Genomic DNA, 16,744 nt, shown 5'->3' with positions numbered 1-16,744 from the left:
ATTGCGTTTGCTTCTTGTGGGTCCACACAAAAACGAAACCGCGCAGATAAATGACATTTCGAGACTTAGGTCTCTGCAGAGCAAAAGTGGGCGTTTATCACCATGTTGGTGTTTTGAAACTGCTGGGTGTTTCTGAATCATGCAATCTAAATGATCCCCCTTACCCAACCCCACCCCTAAACCTAACGTCACTATTACAGGTATCATGATGTAAAAACACCTTGATCTCGTAACTCCCATTACTTTCCTGCAGAGAGCTATACTTGGACATTTCTCGCACCGTACGTCACCGAGCTACCCACTCGCGCGTGCCTCCACTGACGCAGCAGGGAACAAGAGGATGTGACGAGCGCGCGATCACCCACAATTCCGCGCGCAGATCCGCTTTCCTTTCCGTGAGAGTTAAGATGGCGGACCGGCGGCGACGGAGACGGCGCGCCTCTCAGGACAGCGAGGAGGAGGACGAGTCCGCGTCGGGCTCCGAGAGCGGGGGGTCGCTGCCCGGCGTCCGGAAGACTCGCGGAGAAGAGCCCGTGCCGGTGGAGTCGCCCGCGGAGCGCGTGAGCGCCAAGAGAGACGACGAGTCGGAGTGTGTGAGTGTGTGGCTGTAAATCTGCTTTTATAACAAGGGCCGATCCCTGTGTTTGCGTGTTGAGGCTTCACACAATCCACACACGGAGTTCGTGTCATTTAAACACGAGTTCAGCTGTGACGAAAGAATCTGATGCGCGTTTTCTTGTCTGTAGCCCTTGAGATAAATGCTCAAGTGTTTAACAGCCGACTAATCCTAGTTCTGTAACAGGAATTTACATTTCCTGATGTGTCTGTGGCGCTCCTTTCATATAAATGTGGTGTTGACTTCATTTGACCTTTAAATGCCTTGCTTCTCAATCATCCGAAGTCACTCAGTGGTTCTCCATCCTGGTCCTGGAGGCTCCCCTCGTCCCGCACGGTGTGGGTGTGTGTGTCTCCTTCACTTACACCCATCAGCTGAGCCTGCATCCCAAACAGACAGCCGAGACCGAGCTGTGTGTGTCAGATTAATAAGACCCCTAAACTGCACCATAGCTCTATAAACCGGGCTGAGACGCACTGATGCTCGTATGAAAGTGCATCAGTTCTTCATGAGTGCACGTGATCGGTGTTAAGATGCTGTGTGAGGTACTGATCAGCAAACTGGATGAGATCTGAGGTTGCTGGGGGTTTGATATCTGATCCGTCATTCTCTACGGGGAAGAGGAAGTGCACTATTGTTTTAAACTGGATGCTCTGTATGTTCTATTAACAAGTTTGTTTTTCTTGATTTAGTTCATTTATGAGTCTTTAATTCTTAAGTTAAGCATCTCAATGAATCCAGGCTTGTGCTTGTTCGGCTGAGTGTCTGATTCTGTTCTCTTTCTGTTTAGGAAAGTGAAGATGGTGTTGGTGAAGGTGAGTCTGTATTTTAGTCTTCATGACTTCAGTTTTGACTTCAAGCTCACTAGTCTACTCTCAAAAGAGACCAAAAGATTATTGTTATGGTTCACAAACCACGTCAGTTTTTAGTGCAGGTTAAATTATGATGACCGCTTCTGAAGCCATGTGTTATTTGCTCTCAGAAGCGTGACCGGAGCTGCTAACACGTCTGATTTCTTTCCTCCAGCGGTCTTATCGGACTATGACAGCGCTGATCTGGAGGAGAACGGGTCGCACACGGAGGTGAGTCTCTATGGGAATGCTGTGTCACTGAGAGCGTGCTGCCCTTTCTTCATGGAGACTGTGGATCTGAGAGCATGTTTATTGTTTAACCTAGTGGCTTTAAAGCTCAATACGGACCTCCCAAAGTAATGATTTGGATTGAATGTTTTGTTGAAATTGTGTCAATGATATTTTCGCTCCTCTCTCTCGTGGCATCATGAGGACTGCCAGAGCGGAGCCCCATGCTGTTAGTGCATCTGCGGTCCACATCTAATTTTAGTAGACATGACGCACCACCCACACGTTCTGCTGCTCTTCCTCTCTATGCAAGTATCGTTCTGATGATTGTGGGCTCCTCGGGTGATGTGGTGGAGTTGAATGAGGGTGTTGTCCTCTTTGTTTGGTCTCCTAGCGTCTCATTCTACACCATCCTTACTCTTCAGACCTGCGTGAAGCTGCCTTTAATTCACTGCAGACGAGCACAGTCTCCTCACCGCTTCGAAATGCTGTCAGAAGGAGATTTTAGAACAGGAACGACCAGGAGAAGGTTTATTGGACCTGTTTTTGGGTTGTAGTGCCATAGTTACTTAGTCTTGCTGAGCCGATAATATGTAAATGTTAAAAAGATCCAGAAATATAGTGTATAATGGCAAACTTTGTGTAGTGAAATCAGTGGATGCCAGACTTTCTCCTGAAAGAGTTTTATTTTGCTGCTAGGTCTTAGCATGTTACTGATGTTTTGAATTGACTTTATCTTGGTTTATTCAGTTTATTTTCACTTTAGTTTTAGTGGGAAAATTTATGTGCGTCTTGTAATAGTTTTTTATTTGGTCCCACTTTATATTAAGTGGCCTTAACTACGATGTACTTACATAAAAAATAAGTACAATGTACTTATTGTGTTCATATTGTATTGTAAAACACTTTTGCTGCTATTGAGGTGGGATAGGGGTAAGGTTAGGGAGAGGGTGGGTTAAGGTGTAAAGTATGGGTCATCAACAGTGTAATTATAAATGTTATTACAGAAATTAAATACAGATGTAATTACATGTAGTTTTTTTATATAAGTACAATGTAAAAACATGTATGTACACAATAAGTACATTGCACTAAATTATTAATTAAAATAAGTAAATAGTAGTTAAGGCCACTTAATATAAAGTGGGTCTTTTTATTTTTTCTACCAGCTTTAGTAATTTCAGTCAGCTTCCAAAGCAACATTTCTATTTAAGTTAATATTTTTATGTATGTATTTTATTATTATTATATATAGTTACCGATAACTGTTTTGCTGATGTGGAAAAGCTTGTTGTTTTGCTTATTCTGGTTCAAATGTGCAGATTTTATACATATATATGTATATATATATTTTTTTTTTTTGGGTGTGCTTGCTAGGGAGCAATTACGCAAACAAGTACGGAGTAATATTAAGTGACATTTCTGTTTAGGTTTAGTTCGTTGCTTGTAGCTGTGCATAATTTACTGTTATTATTGAAGCTGGGCGATATGACCAGAAACACTACAGGATTTTTCGCCCTGATTTCCCCCTCCCGAGAATCAGAGCAAACATCTTGCGAGCACCTCGATCTGTTCCCGATGTTCGGCGTGGATTATCTGGTAATGTGAGGCGCTCACCGATCGAATCTCGGAAACAAATCAGGGCAACCATGATTATTATCAAACATGTTTGATATTTAGGATTTAAATCGGGATTAATGATTTCTATATGATTTCGTCAGTACTTTTACAGCAAATGCGCAAAACGGCTGATGTACAGCTTCGTTGGATAGTGGAGATAGATGAAACTGTTTCTTGACCTTTTGTAGTAACAGGACAGTCTGTATAATGTGTCGAAAACGCATCACAACCGTTAGGAGAAAGAGAAGCGCTGGAGTGAAATCACCTCAGTATAAATGCACCGGGTGAATGCAGAAAGCTACTAGCACGCAAAAAAAAAATCATTGATGATCTGCTGCGTAAGGTGCTCCCTCTGGCATGATCATCTTAATGTATCTTGCAGTGTGTGTGATGTGCCACGATGTTCAAATCTTGTAGTGTGTGCATGTTTAATATTTGAGGTTAGATAATCTGCAAAGATTCTCCTCGTGTGAGCTGCAACCATATTTCAAAATCGGTGATGATTTTAAAACTGCTGTAGTGTGAGCTCGGATTTAGGATTAAATCTTCGTGCTAACTAAGACTTGCTCCTAGTAACAAAATGTGGATGTTTCCTCTTAAAATTAAAGAAAAGATCACGGTAAAGAAAAATAATTCAGAAAGCATCTTAACCCTTAAAAGAGGTCTTAAGGTCCAAAACTGTTAGGAGTAGGGACGAGGACTTTTAAGAGGTTTAAACTGTTAACTCACCCGTCCGCTCTCTGGGACGCCTACATTTATTTCACTGGATTACAATTAAATCTAATCTAATCTTGACAAACTATATATCGTTGGAAAGATCTAAGACTCCCGAATATATATTTTACCAATGTTTTTTGTTAAATTATTTAGGAAAAGTAATTGATTAATTTATGTCAAGACTGCACCCTCAACAATTAAAACCCATTTTTAAATCAGGCATTGCATTACCATGTAAATGGTGCATCAATATCATGTTACAAAATATTTTCATTCGTGAATTATACAAATTTAAGTTTGGATCGTGCACTACAAAGTCAATGTTCAAAAATGTGACTGACAGTTAAGGGGTTAAGAGTTTCTTTAGCAGTGGAGAAAATGGACAAACCTGAAGAGGGAGGGAGAAGAAATGTGTTCCACAATGCATGACGGCGAGTTAATAAGATGCTATTAGATCATGCAGGGATTGTTTGTAACCAATCTTATTTAAGACACATTAACATCTCCAACACACCGCACAGAAATGTCATAGCTGGAAAAATGCAGCGATGCAGCAGTGATGATATGGGTCTGTCACAACCTTCTGTGAGCAAAGTGAAAACACAATTACAGCGCTTTCAGAACCTTATTGTGTCGCTACTCATCTCCTATAAAATGTCAAATATGACCGCATGGTAAATAAAAAAATAAAGAATATATGTACGTGTGAGAGAGAGTGAGAGAGTATGGTTAAACGGGAAAAATGACACATGTAATTTCAAAGTGAAGGCTTATAATTGACCCTACTCTTAAATGTGATCTTTTATTTCCTTCTTGGACAAGCAACCAATCACAGTCTTCAGTAGACTGTGTCGTAGCTATTAATGGGTTCAGCCACGCCGCCTCGCTAAGATAAGTTTTTGTCTTTTCCTCGCTCAGAGTTGCTTTCAGATTGGTCCCGAATCGCTTTTAAGATAAGACTTTTAGGGATTTTTAAGCTGAATTAGGAGATCTCTGAGAGGATTCTTAAACTCTTTAAGAATATGGGCCCTGACCATTATTTGTGGTTTTTAAACTACTCTTTAAGGTCATTACTTTGTGTTTTCTGAATTCACGTTTCCAGTCATTTATCATTAACAAAATCAGCATCTTAATAGAAAAAGTTGTCTCTGAGTTTCTGCATGCTCTTATGAGTGATTATTGTTTGCCATCATTTCAAAAATTGTGTTGTTTGACTTTGATGCCTCGTTTCAGCACAGTCTGCAGTGCAGGCTGCAATGTTAATATTACTTTTTATATGTAGCTCAATTTAATTGAATTATTCTGACTTGGATTTTATTCATATTAACCATTGGCCTTCCATAGTAGCATTTAGGTCATAACTACTGTTAAAACCACACACATAGCACACATCAATACCATGGCAAAAATGTAACCATATGCTTTCTAGGAATGTGTATGAGAAACAGTAGTCTAAATGCATAATTAAAAATGCATAAACGCTAGTTTCATCACAAAAATACGGTTCTGTTACTTATGTTTAATACACGTCTACATTAAAAATATTTGAGACAAATACCCACATTTCTGCCACAATACCATGGTGCTGTTAGTGTTACCACTGTAATTCATGGTAAATGATGACGATCTGTAAATTGAAAAGCCTGTATCGTTACTCAAACGCTTCACACTGGATCTCACGGCAGTGTTTAGTGGTGATGTGATTTATCAGCGAGTATACTCATCTGCTCGCACTGCGCTGCAATTTCAACTTTATAAATGGTCTGTGTAGCGTGCTGTTTCACATATAAACATCATATTGAACATTTATTGAACTCTTTATCATTTTATCGAGGAAAATGATATTGCAATAATTATCGTTTTCCTATCCAGCCATAGATTAGTGTAGTAAGTATATGTAACAAAGACACTGTGAAATAGTGTTTCTGTTTGTTCTTGTGATTTTTAGAGCTTCAGTGAATCTACGTTCCTTTTGTGTTTCTAAAATTAGTTAAAATGTACTTCTATAGGAATGAAGTTTTGGTTTGTGTGTTTTCTGGGCTGAGAATGTGTTGTTATTTGGCGCTGCTTGTTTCAGGGAGGAGAGGAGGAGGAGGGAGAGCATTTCAGTGATGAAGAGGCCTCACGTCCTGCCGCAGAGCCGAAGCCCAGTGCAGACGCCCCGACAGAAGAGCTTGGTGAAGAGGAGGAGAGAGATGGAGTGGTCAAGGAAGTTAAATCTGATGAGAAGGGCAATCTAGCCGGGGAGCGACAGAGTGGGGACGGACAGGTATGGAGGAACAGAACATTACATCTTCTACCAGAACAGTTCTGGAAGGGGTCCGGTTCAGTCTGTGTGGCGGGACTGACATTTAAACACCTTTCTTTTGCTGAAAACACTTAGTTTGAATTCAGACTATCCCGAATGATTAAAACACTCCTTTGACAGATTTAAAAAAGTTGGCCAGAATGCCACATTCTGGGCTAAGACAATGCTAGATCACACTGCTTGCATGTAAGCTGAAGCTGAGACCTCTAATGTTTAAAGGAAAGCACAGAGGACCCTGAGAATAAATCAGGCAGCAAAGGCGAGAAGCTTGATGATGATGAGGACAGGAAGAATCCTGCCTACATCCCCCGAAAAGGTCTTTTCTTTGAGCATGACGTGAGAGGCCAGGCTACAGAGGAGGAGAGGTGAGAGACATGAGGGTTTTTCTTTCAGGGAAAGCTCCCTTTCCAAGTCGTATTGTAATTGATGTAATTCATTGAATTTGTCACAAAGCCATGGGGTTCATGGTTTCATTTTGTGCCGTTTCTTCCTCCCCCTGTTTGTCCATCTGTCATCAGGCCAAAAGGCAGGCACAGGAGGCTGTGGAAGGACGAGGGCCGATGGGAACACGACAAGTTCCGCGAAGAGGAGCAGGCCCCAAAATCGCGCGACGAGCTAATTGCTTTATATGGTTATGACATCCGCAATGGCACAGGGGCAAGTGACGGGCGATCGTACCGCCCTCGAAAACCCAGGTGAAGCCCGTGTTTATTTCTTTTTCTTATTGGTAAAAATATAACTTTAGTTGTTCTACTTAAAGTTTTAGGTATGCGTATGTATTAGTGATGGACTGACAAACTACCCAGGTTGATTATTCAGCTCTATTTTAGCCATTTTAAAAGTGCATTTTAGAAATGTTACCTTCGCTTTCTCAATTTTTGATAAATAATAAACCATTTCAGTTTCTGAATTCATAAAATTTTATACATTTTTTTTTATTTTTTATTGTGTATATATACACTGAACAAAATTATAAACGCAACACTTTTGTTTCTGCCCCATTTTTCATGAGCTGAACTCAAAGATCTAAGACTATTTCTATGTACACTAAAAGCCTGTTTCTCTCAAATATTGTTCTCAAATCTGTCTAAATCTGTGTTAGTGAGCACTTCTCCTTAGCCAGAACAATCCATCCACCTCACAAGTGTGGCATATCAAGATGCTGATTAGACAGCATGAATATTGCACAGGTGTGCCTTAGGCTGGCCACAATAAAAAAAACACTGAAATCACAGGAATAAATTATTTTAAAATAGTATTTTTTTTAAACTGTAGATATTTTACAGTTTAACTTTTTGAACTATTTTTGATCAAATCAAGCATATTAACAATAAAATAAAAATCTTACTGACCACAAAACACAAACTGGCCACATTTCTATTAATCATACTTATTTATACTTCTTTCCTAGATATTTGTAACAGCCAGATATTTATGGAGTTGTGGACTAAAAGCTTATATATCATGTTTGCAGATATGCTGGTTCACCCAGTCGGGAGCCGAGGCGTCACCGTGACGGTGAAAAGTCAGTTCGTACAACATGGCAGGCGCCTCCACCTGGCCACCGCAACACCCCTCAGATGGTTCCCCTACAGTCAGGCACACCTCCTGCTCCCCCTGTAGCACCCAAACCCTCTGGCCGACCCTCGACTCAGCCTCCACAGCGCAGCTTCCAAAGCAGTCGCTTCTCGTCGGCCCCCCACAGGACAGAAGGGCAGAGACACTCGAAGCCCAGTCTAGACGGCCCGCCACCCCGAGGAGTGCAGCCACAGCTTGTAGAGGGCGAGAGGGGCCCGAGGCTCAGGGGCCGAGGCTCACATGCTGTTCACGCCGAGCGTAGCCCAGCCGTGGTGGTGGAGGACGTCCGCAGTGAGGAAGATGAGGAGGAGGGCGAGATTCCAACAGCTACAACTACATACACCGCTCACCACTACAGGACTGAGAGAGAGAGGGTCCCGGCTCCACGGAAACAAGAGTCTGGCCCAGCGATGGAAGGGGGCAGTGCAGCCGGTCCGGTGCGAGAATCGTCTCCTCCTCAAGAGAGGCCGGTGGAAAAGAAGTCGTACTCTCTTGCGCGGAGGGCGACGCGAACGCGACCATCTGATCTCAGTAAGCAGGCGTCATTAGATGAGTCTTCGCCCGTGGTCCAGCAAGCCCCAGCGGCAGCAAAGAGCGAGTCGTGGCAAGAGCAGAGCGATGCTGGAACACAAGCTGGACTGACAGGCCTCGACCAGGACCTGGCCCGACTCAGCCTGGCGGGGCAAAACTGGGCCCAAAGCCCACCCTCCTACCTGCAGGCTGAGATGAGAGGTAATGCTTCATCTTTGTATAATTAGGTGGTTTTACAATCTTTTTTGATAACGTTGGTTTACATTTTCTGCTTTTATTGTTCCTCACAGGCATTCGTAGCTCCATGCACATGACAGGAGGCCCTCCGCAGTATGGAAACATGGAGGATATGGTGAGTCAACCGCTCCATCAATAATTGCCTATATAAATGTTAATAATGTTATTTTGAATTGTTTAATAATGTATTGCATTTTCTGAAATCATATGAAATGTGTTGATTTGTAATGCATATCAACTTCTATAAAGCAGTTAACAGTAAATATATAATTTTTACTGAGAAAAGTTATATTACTTTATTTGTAAAATGCATTTCCCTCACACAGCTGGTTTCATTTTTGCTTGAATTTAGCTTGAAGGCCACTATAATGTTTGTTTGTTTTTTGTTCCTGTTTTTTTCTGAATCCTTGGGATATAATCATGCCAAAATCTCACAATACAATAATACCTTGATATGAAGTCCATGGTATGATATTGCCATTTATTAAAAAAAGACAAAGACTTCATGAATACAGTGAAATGAAACACAGTTTGGATGAAAGACCTGTCGCTACCTCAGTTTCATCATGACTTAAACATCACCCTTAAAAGTATTTGAATAATGCCTGAAACTTTTTGCAAGCACTTCTAACATTTATTTGCGCCTCTATGATGAATCGCTTCTTGTATTCTTCAATTGTAAGTTGCTTTGGATGAAAGCATCTGCTAAATGAATAAATGTACATGTATTTTCGCAAATGTGTATGAATTTGCAGATGAAAGTCATAAGCTACGACCTCGTTTCATCTGTTGTTTGTTGTTAGCAGGGTGTTGGCGGTGGCCGGGCTAAGCGCTATTCATCACAGCGCCAGAGGGCAGTTCCCGAGCCTGCACCCATGCACATTGGAGTCATGGAGGGCCATTATTATGAACCCAGTGAGTGCAGTTTTAAGTTTAATGGGTCATGGGAATGTGTCCTAAAATCAGCTACGGAGTAGTTAAACTTATAGTTAGTCCTTCATTTGAAAACTCAAGTGCTGTTAATTTAGGAAACGCCATTCTTATTTATTTTTGTCTGTGAACATCCAAGATAATAGCTTGCATTTCCACTTGCAGTGTCTTTCCAGGGACCAATCTACGCGCACGGGGAAAGCCCAGCAGCCCTGCCCCCTCAAGGCATGCTGGTTCAGCCTGAGATGCACCTGCCACACCCCACTCACCCCGGACACCCAGGTGAGAGCTGTGAACATCTGCAGACTTCTGGTTCAAATCGGTTAATGACCGCATTATCCGTAGTCCCTAAAATTCTAATAAAAAAAATACTCATGTTTAATAATTAGTGGGGTGCAAGAACAAAAAGTCTGAGCGGTTGAAGCTTAGCTAACAGGTGAAGGCCAACAGAATGTGGTTCACGTTAGACTTGAAAGAGAAAAAACTGATCGGAGACTATTTAAGGAAGAGTAGCATGAAACCGGTGTTCACCCAATTAAAACGATATTACTGACTGCTTATTTACTTTTCTGTTTGAGTATTGCCATGCATGCAAACTCGTCACTTTTTGGCATATTCACTGACTTTGAAATTCATGCAAAGCTAATGTGTGTTATATGAATGTATATCTGAAGGGAACTTTTGATAGTTTTATATCAAATACCAAAATGAGTAGCTGACTGCACTAAAACGTTCAAATACATTAAAAATTGTCAAAACGCCCTTATCCGAGGATCTGGTTAAACAATGTCAGATTTGGAACATTAAATAGTTGAGGAAGAGAAGGCATGTTGTGTAACAGTCTATTGAGACCGTAGATAAACTCTTAAAGGGACCGCACACCAATATCCCTGCTGCTGTCTGTCATGTTCATCAAAGAACAAAAGACAAAACAAACCACTTTCTGCTCTTAACTGAATACTGAAGGGTGAGCATTAATTTGTATTTAACTTTTACAATGAAGACAACAGAAATTAAATTGGATGAAATTGCAATCAGTGCATTTCTAAAAAAATGAAATTAATAATACACCAAGGAATTACCTTTTCTCTGGTTTGGAGATTGCAGGTATGATTATACTAAGTCAGTATGAAGTAAATTCACCCAATCTAGTTTCTAAATGCATGTTGATTTAATTGGGATTGATCCTTCCGTGTGTGTGTGTATATATATATGTGTGTGTGTATATATATAATTTTTTTTTTTCTTCAGAAGCGTGTCACAGTACATGAGAAAATATCTCTTGCAACTTCAGTTTTCTTGATTTGCATCTCTCCAGATGTTGCGTCAACATTAACCTGCTAAGTGTTTTGCTGCGTTTTATTTCAGGCTTGCACCCGCACCAGTCAGGAGGTCCCATGCCCAATCCAGCTCTTTACGCCGCCCCACCTGTTTCTATATCACCTGGGCAACCGCCTCCACAGCAGCTGCTGCCCCCACCCTTCTACCCCCCTCCAGGTGTGATGACCTTTGGGAACACCAACTACCCGTACCCTGCCGGAGCTACGCTACCTCCAATGTACCCCAACCCCCAGGTGAGCCTGTTGACCCCAAATAAGTGTCATCTGTATCCTGTGACACACTCCAGTAGTACAGCAGTGAGCATGACGGGGGTTTGTGCACCTCTCTCCAGGCACAGGCACAGGTACAGGTCTACGGTGGTGTGACCTACTACGACACGGTACAGCAGCAAGCTCTGCCCAAACGCTCCCCGCCCCGACGCTCCTCTCATCCCGTTACAGTCAGACCTCCCCCTCCTGAGGTAACGGCACATTGAACATTACATCATTCATTACTTTCATCCAGGAGAGATCAGTCGGGTTGTTTGGATGGTGAGGATTCACAGGATATCAATGCCATATTGGTTACCTGCTGATATTGGAATTTGTTTTCATTTACTCTCATGTTTAGATTTACCTTTGCAGTGATCTCACAATCCCTTCATCTTTAAAAACACTTATTTCATGTTCTACTGCTAGGTGAAGTGTTTTATAATACTGCCAGAAAACTTTTTTTTTTCAGAAACATGTTAAGTTGAATATTTTGTAATCTATAATATGACTAAATCCAAGATTTTGTCTTGATATGATAATTATAAAAATGTATGATTGTTTGCCATGTAAAAAGCCCTGATGATAACATGCCATTAAAAAAAGTAACAAAACTAATTTAATGACACTGTAAATGTAATCTTTAGTAAATGTCTAAATATCTATTTTGTTGCTGTGCATTATATTGTTGCGATATCTAAATTCACCTGTAGCATTAAAAAAAAAGGTAAAATACTTTTGCCAGTTATCGACCATATAAAAATACTTACCAGCTTATTTTATTAGCCATAATTTCAATAAGTGCAGTTTACATTAATATTGCTTTTCAAGAAATTAGAAAAAATGGAAAGAACCATTCAACATTAGTTCAATTATCTATATACAGGTGCTGGTCATATAAATAGAAAATCATCAAAAAGGTTTTCACTAATTTCATTAAAAAAGTGAAACTTGTATATTATATTCATTCATTACACATAGACTGATATATTTCAAATGTTTCTTTTAATTCTGATGATTATAACGGACAACTAAGGAAAATCCCAAATTCAGTATCTCAGAAAATTAGAATGTAACAAGACCAATACAAAGAAAGGATTTTTAGAAATCTTGGCCAACTGTAAAGTATGAAAATGAAAAGCATGAGCATGTACAGCACTCAATACATGGGCGCCTTTTGCCTGAATTACTGCAGCAATGCGGCGTGGCATGGGGTCGATCAGACTGTGGCACTGCTCAGGTGTTATGAGAGCCAAGTTGCTCTGATAGTGGCCTTCAGCTCTTCTGCATTCTTGGGTCTGGCATATCGTATCTTCCTCTTCCCAATACCCCATAGATTTTCTATGGGGTTAAGGTCAGGCGAGTTTGCTGGGCAACTTAGAACACAGGGATACCATGGTCCTTAAACCAGGTGCTGGTAGCTTTGGCACTGTGTGCAGGTGCCAAGACCTGTTGGAAAATGAAATCTGCATCTCCAGAAAGTTGGTCAGCAGCAGGAAGCATGAAGTGCTCTAATGCTGTGTTCACACCAAATGCGTATAGAGCGTCTGGCGCGAATGATTTCAATGTTAAGTCAATGCAAAGGCGCGTTTACGCACGTCTGGAGGTCTCGCGGCGCGAATGAGGCATTTAGCGCGGAAGACGCAAATTGGCCTTATTCGTGCGTCTAGTTCGCGTGAATGACTCGAATTGAGCGATAGGCGCGTTACGCACGAATTGTGCTTTTGTGCATTTGTGTGTTTGACGTGAATTCGGGTCTGCCGACTGAGTTGAAAAATTTGAACTTTGGCATCAATTCGCGCCGCGTTAACCAATCAGGAGCCTGCTCAGGAGTCACTCATTCAACATGGAGGAACGACTGATGTTGTCAGTTAGCAGTCAACCGGAGCTTTATGACACAAGTATCACACACAAGTTCATATTTCAGGAATAAAAAGGACCTTGCTTGGAAGAGTGTGTTGTAAATACACATTTAACTTTTGAGTCACGTACATGTTTATCGACCCACGGCCTTCCCGCTGTTTTTTTACAACTATTTTCCCCCTAATATAGCCTACAGCTACTTTTCGCTAACAAGATAATGCGTTTATTCAGAGGACGTGTGCAGGAAAAAGTGGAAAAGACCCGAGTGCTCGATCAACATCAGCCATCTTGCAAACAGACAACTGCTACCACTTGCCCCTCCCACAAGAAGCGGATTTCACCTCAGACCCATTTCGCTCTAGACGCGCGAATGCACGTAAAATGTTCAAGCGGCAAACTAGACGCGAATTTGACACTCTATTCAGGTTTGGTGTGAACACAGCATGAAACTTCCTGGTATACGGCTGTGTTGACCTTGGACCTAAGAAAACACCGTGGACCAACACCAGCAGATGACATGGCACCCCAAACCATCACTGACTGTGGAAACTTTACATCGGACCTCAAACAACGTGGATGCGCCTCTCCTCTCTTCCTCCAGACTCTGGGACCCTGATATCCAAAGGAAATACTAAATTTACTTTCATCAGAGTACATAACTTTGGACCACTCAGCAGCAGTCCAGTCCTGTTTGAAGCAAGACACTTCTGACGCTGTCTGTTGTTCAAGGGTGGTTTGACACAAGGAATGCGAAGCTGAAACCCATGTCTTGCATACGTCTGTGCGTAGTGTTTCTTGAAGCACTGACTCCAGTTGCAGTCCACTCTTTGTGAATCTCCCCCACATTTTTGAATGGGCTTTGTTTCGCAATCCTCTCCAGGGTGCGGTTATCCCTATTGCTTGTACACTGTTTTTTTTCCTACCACATTTTTTCCTTCCCTTCGCCTCTCTATTAATGTGCTTGGACACCGAGCTCTGTGAACAGCCAGTCTCTAGTGCAATGACCTTTTGTGCCTTGCCCTCCTTGTGCAAAGTGTCAATGGTCGTCTTTTGGACAACTGTCAAGTCAGCAGTCTTCCCCATGACTGTGTAGACTACAGAACTAGACTTAGAGACGATTTAAAGGCCTTTGCAGGTGTCTTGAGTTAATTTACTAATTAGTGTGGCATCAGGTGTCTTCAATACTTAACCTTTCACAATATTCTAATTATCGGAGATACTGAATTTGGGATGTTCCTTAGTTGTCAGTTATAATCAAAATTAAAAGAAATAAACATTTGAAATATATCAGTCTGTGTGTAATAAAAGAATATAATATACAAGTTTCACATTTTGAATGGAATTAGTGAAATCAACTTATAGATGATATTCTATTTATATGACCAGCACCTGTACTTGTACTGTTTTGTGTGAAGATGTAAAGATTATGGTGTTTTAAGTGTTTTCGAAGAAAATACTATAAGTTTTTCTAATTCAGTCTTTCTTTGTAACTGATATTTACTAGCAATTTATTATTATTGTAGTTTTTGTTTTTTTGTCCCTGTTCATTCATGGGGTTGTTTTTGTTCAGCTCTCCTAACTGATAAATGTCTCCATTTTTGAAATATGAGCAGTATTAGTCATACTAAAAAGCATCTAGTCTGTAAACACAGAGAATGGTCGACCCTGCATTTGTGTGCGTGGCTGTCTGTGTGTGCAAGACCAATTTAATATTTTTCAACTTAACAGAGATAGAGCACATGCACACTATGTCTGTCTGTCTGTCTTTGTGCTGTCAAATGATTAATCGCATCCATTTATGTGTGTGTGTGTGTGCGGTGTATATATGGTGTGTGTGTGTGTATAAAGACACGCATACAGCATATATTTTGAAAATATTTACATGTATTTAACATATAAATGTATGATAGAAGGATTATCAGTTTACATGATAACTTGTAGAGATTAACAGCTGATTTGTGGTTTGACCTTCTCCCGTCTGTCAGGACCAGAGCAGAAAGGCCGCTGAGGAGATTCACTCCTAGCTGACGGAGGACGAGGAGGCCGCCGCTTGTCAGGACCAGCACCGCTTCTGTATAAATTCAATTCCCCATTTAGGTTGTACTACCGTTTGTGTATTTGTTACGCCTTGCTTCGGTTCACTCTCTTCATCCAAAGTTCTGTTTGGGGGTTGCTCCCTATCTTTTGTATTTCCATTCAAAACCAGTGAAGTGTTTTTCCATTATCTGCTGATCGGCTATGAGTTAAATGTGCGGTCTTACACAGCGAGCGGTTTTAGTTTTCACTGAGCAACTCCTGCATCGCTGTCTCTAATAGACGAGAAGTCAACATGCACAAGACTGCTGGACTTTTGAATCGAGTTTGTTTTAAATCTCCTTGTACTCTGTTGGGCAGATAAATGTTTTTACTGAGAAGGAGAAAAGCACTAAGACAAACTAGTGTGTGAAAGATGGACCTGCATTATTAATTCTGGACTTACGGTTCAAATATAGTCTCAAATCAGTGTCATGCTTCAAATAGAGCTGTCAGACCAGCAGACGGTTATGAAGTTAATGGTAATGAAATCCAAGACCTTTTTTTTGGTCCAAATTAAGGCTCTTTTAGCATGTTTTCTTTTCCGTTTAAGAGAGCTGTGCTATTCTGACTGCTGAACCTGCTGTGATGGTGCTAGTCCCATTTCAGACTGATCAATCCTCCTCCCTCCGTCTGTCCCTTGTATCTTTGGACATTGTACTGTGTTGAATTCAATACTGTAATTCTATCGAAGCAAACCGTTAACCTTGCCCGATACTGACCTACTTGACCGTGCGACTCGCTTGATTAGCTTTCTATTGTAAGTGTACATATTAAAGTATATTGAAGCCAGTGGTTTAACAAATAATACTAAGAAATAGTCATTTATGAAGTGCTGTCAGTATGAACAAAGTCAGCAGGGAACCTAGCTTAGGCCTGTCTTTCATTTTTTTACATTTCATTTCTAAAATTAATTTGCAGTTAATCAATTTTTTTCCTTTTTATAAATAGTAATATGGTTGCAATAGTTTTCTTTCAGGCACACTGTACAGGCATGCGTGGTTTTATAGCTATATTTCTTTGTGAAAGCAATTCTAGATGGCAGATCTGACTGTGAGCTGTTATTCTTTGAGTGCTATGGATGCATTTTTTTTTTTTTAATTGTTCCCTTTATCATTGTTTCCAATGAAAGGAAGAGAAAACTAACAGTATAAATGAGATGTTGTCGTTCCCAGCGTTGTATAGACATGGCTCCTAAAGACTATTAGAAGATGTTGTATTAATTTCTATGCCTTAAAGAGTTAATTGATTAGACATATCTGTCTTTGTTTGATTAGACCTGACAACACTGTGAGGGCTTGTGTTTCATAGTTTGTTTGAATAATATTAGTGTTTCATTTTTGCCATTTTATTTTGAGGAGCAATGTCAGGAGATGAAATTAAACAAAAACTGAATATAACATTTGACTTGTCCTTAATTTTTTTTCTTTATATTTAAACACATTTGCATATTTACACAATTATCAATATTGACTCATCGTACGTTTAAATATGAATGCTTATTTCCTCCATTTTACATTTAAGATTGCCTTCATCTTCATTTAATAATATTGTCAGGATGTCATATATTTAGCTAATCTTAATTTCTTCTAAAAGTGTTGCA

General features: G+C 40.6%; 1 protein-coding gene across 4 annotated transcripts; it reads left to right on the top strand.

The window, feature by feature from the left end:
• The first annotated feature begins 354 nt into the window (after positions 1 to 354).
• On the top strand, positions 355 to 16,541 carry casc3 (casc3 exon junction complex subunit). Of its 4 annotated transcripts, none has more exons than XM_026207630.1 (13): positions 355 to 593; positions 1,407 to 1,431; positions 1,643 to 1,698; positions 6,110 to 6,301; positions 6,560 to 6,705; positions 6,859 to 7,035; positions 7,815 to 8,650; positions 8,740 to 8,801; positions 9,493 to 9,601; positions 9,782 to 9,898; positions 10,985 to 11,190; positions 11,295 to 11,417; positions 15,054 to 16,541. In XM_026207630.1, the coding sequence occupies exons 1-13, from the start codon at positions 408 to 410 to the stop codon at positions 15,090 to 15,092; spliced, it is 2,274 nt and encodes a 757-aa protein (XP_026063415.1). In that variant the 5' UTR covers positions 355 to 407; the 3' UTR covers positions 15,093 to 16,541. The 4 variants fall into 4 exon arrangements, with proteins under 4 accessions (XP_026063415.1, XP_026063413.1, XP_026063414.1 ...); XM_026207628.1 differs by having other exon boundaries at positions 11,289 to 11,417; XM_026207629.1 differs by having other exon boundaries at positions 9,490 to 9,601.
• The last annotated feature ends 203 nt before the right edge of the window (positions 16,542 to 16,744 follow it).

The sequence above is a fragment of the Carassius auratus genome, chromosome 28 (assembly GCF_003368295.1).
Source record: "Carassius auratus strain Wakin chromosome 28, ASM336829v1, whole genome shotgun sequence".
Taxonomy (NCBI): Eukaryota; Metazoa; Chordata; class Actinopteri; order Cypriniformes; family Cyprinidae; genus Carassius; species Carassius auratus.
The sequence above is the reverse complement of the archived record's forward strand: the minus strand, read 5'-3'. Positions and strand labels throughout refer to the sequence as shown.

Coding starts and splice junctions, on each gene's coding strand:
- casc3 (XM_026207627.1), top strand. CDS start 408: ATGGCGGACCGGCGGCGACGGAGACGGCGCGCCTCTCAGGACAGCGAG. Junction 8,651..8,739: donor CCTGCAGGCTGAGATGAGAG/GTAATGCTTCAT, acceptor TGTTCCTCACAG/GCATTCGTAGCTCCATGCAC. Junction 11,191..11,288: donor CAATGTACCCCAACCCCCAG/GTGAGCCTGTTG, acceptor ACCTCTCTCCAG/GCACAGGCACAGGTACAGGT.